Source organism: Perkinsus marinus (assembly GCF_000006405.1).
Source record: "Perkinsus marinus ATCC 50983 genomic scaffold scf_1104296932462, whole genome shotgun sequence".
NCBI lineage: Eukaryota > Perkinsozoa > Perkinsida > Perkinsidae > Perkinsus > Perkinsus marinus.
This window is the reverse complement of record NW_003215427.1, coordinates 1-1,301: the sequence shown is the minus strand read 5'-3', so window position 1 is coordinate 1,301 and position 1,301 is coordinate 1. Positions and strand designations below refer to the sequence as shown.

The 1,301-nt window shown below is 37.9% G+C and overlaps 1 protein-coding gene across 1 annotated transcript; it reads right to left on the bottom strand.

Annotated features, from left to right (window-relative positions):
- Positions 1 to 221: 221 nt before the first annotated feature.
- Positions 222 to 1,033, bottom strand: Pmar_PMAR025276 (hypothetical protein; the record flags this gene model as incomplete). Its single annotated transcript, XM_002785445.1, has 3 exons — positions 222 to 260; positions 622 to 742; positions 954 to 1,033. Coding segments are annotated over 3 exons (240 nt in total), but the record flags the coding sequence as incomplete, so codon positions are not given.
- Positions 1,034 to 1,301: the final 268 nt, after the last annotated feature.

The following is a 1,301-nucleotide window of genomic DNA, read 5'->3' as shown; positions in this document are numbered from 1 at the left end:
AATTTTATACTACAACGAAACATGTTTCCTCAAATGCATATTTTCCCCTTAAACGAATCGTAATACTCACCATATACGGGAGTACATCCTATGCAATATTTTTCATATCACGGGTGAAACTCCAATAAATATGTTATATAAAATTAATATATTATCACTAACTTCGACTATAACGATGAACAAGCACATTACTACATGCCACAACGTATTTCCCCTCCCACATCCTTCCACACAGGAACGTACGGCTCCGGGCTCAACACCTACCACACCATCACCAAATCCCAACACATATGTACAGTGCGTGCCAATTTGATATGTAAATATGTTGAATGTGTGTTGTTATTTCCCGAGATTAATGATAGTGAACAAGTTGTCACTATCACAGTCTTGAATCACATGTTCATAGCAATGTTTACATTTATTATACTATGCAGTTTCACATCGGTTCTTATTAACTTTTCACAGTTGCATATCAAATTGGCACGCACTGTATAGATATTTAATAAAATGTCAAAATGTTAACGATAGGTGGTATTAGCCATTTAGTAAACTAATCTGAAGAATTCCGAAGCAATTTCAAGAGTCGAGATTGCCTATAACACACGAAGCCCGACGACTTACGCTTTGAACCATGCATCGAAACTTCACAACACTTCCCAAGGCCTCCTCGGAATCGTTCTCAGACATGTTCGTTAGATCGGGAACCTCTTCCCAATTCAGCGAGCCGATATAAAGATTCACTCTGAAGTAGAATATTCGTGTTAACACATTTACGAAAATTTCTGAAAATTCTCAAAATTAATGTTTGTGAATAAAAATCACTTCCAAATTCGATTCTGTATTCCACTGCCGATTCAGAAATAACACGCAAAGATTTTCAATAGCACTATTCGAAAAATTCGGAAAATCTGGGGAAAATTCACTTGAAAATTATTTCCCTCCTGTACAATCACCTGTCAATAACTCCTTTCCTGCCCTCCTCGCCACACACAGCATCATCCAGAGCTCCGTATGGCTGCTGTTGGAAATCCATCATAGAACAACTGATATCGTAGTTGCAGCCACGCACGTAACCGTAAATCACTCGTGAATGGAATATACCACAAATTCTTGAAATACTTCATAACGCAATACAAGGAGAATCTGTAAACGTTATAGTAGAAGAGTAATACAGTGATAACTATTTACTGTGGATTTCCTCAATGAGTTTACTCTCATCCTTCTTACCAACAACAGGAACATTCTTCTTCTTCATTTCCTCTTCCACCGCCGTGGCGTCACCTTGTACATCGAAAACACCA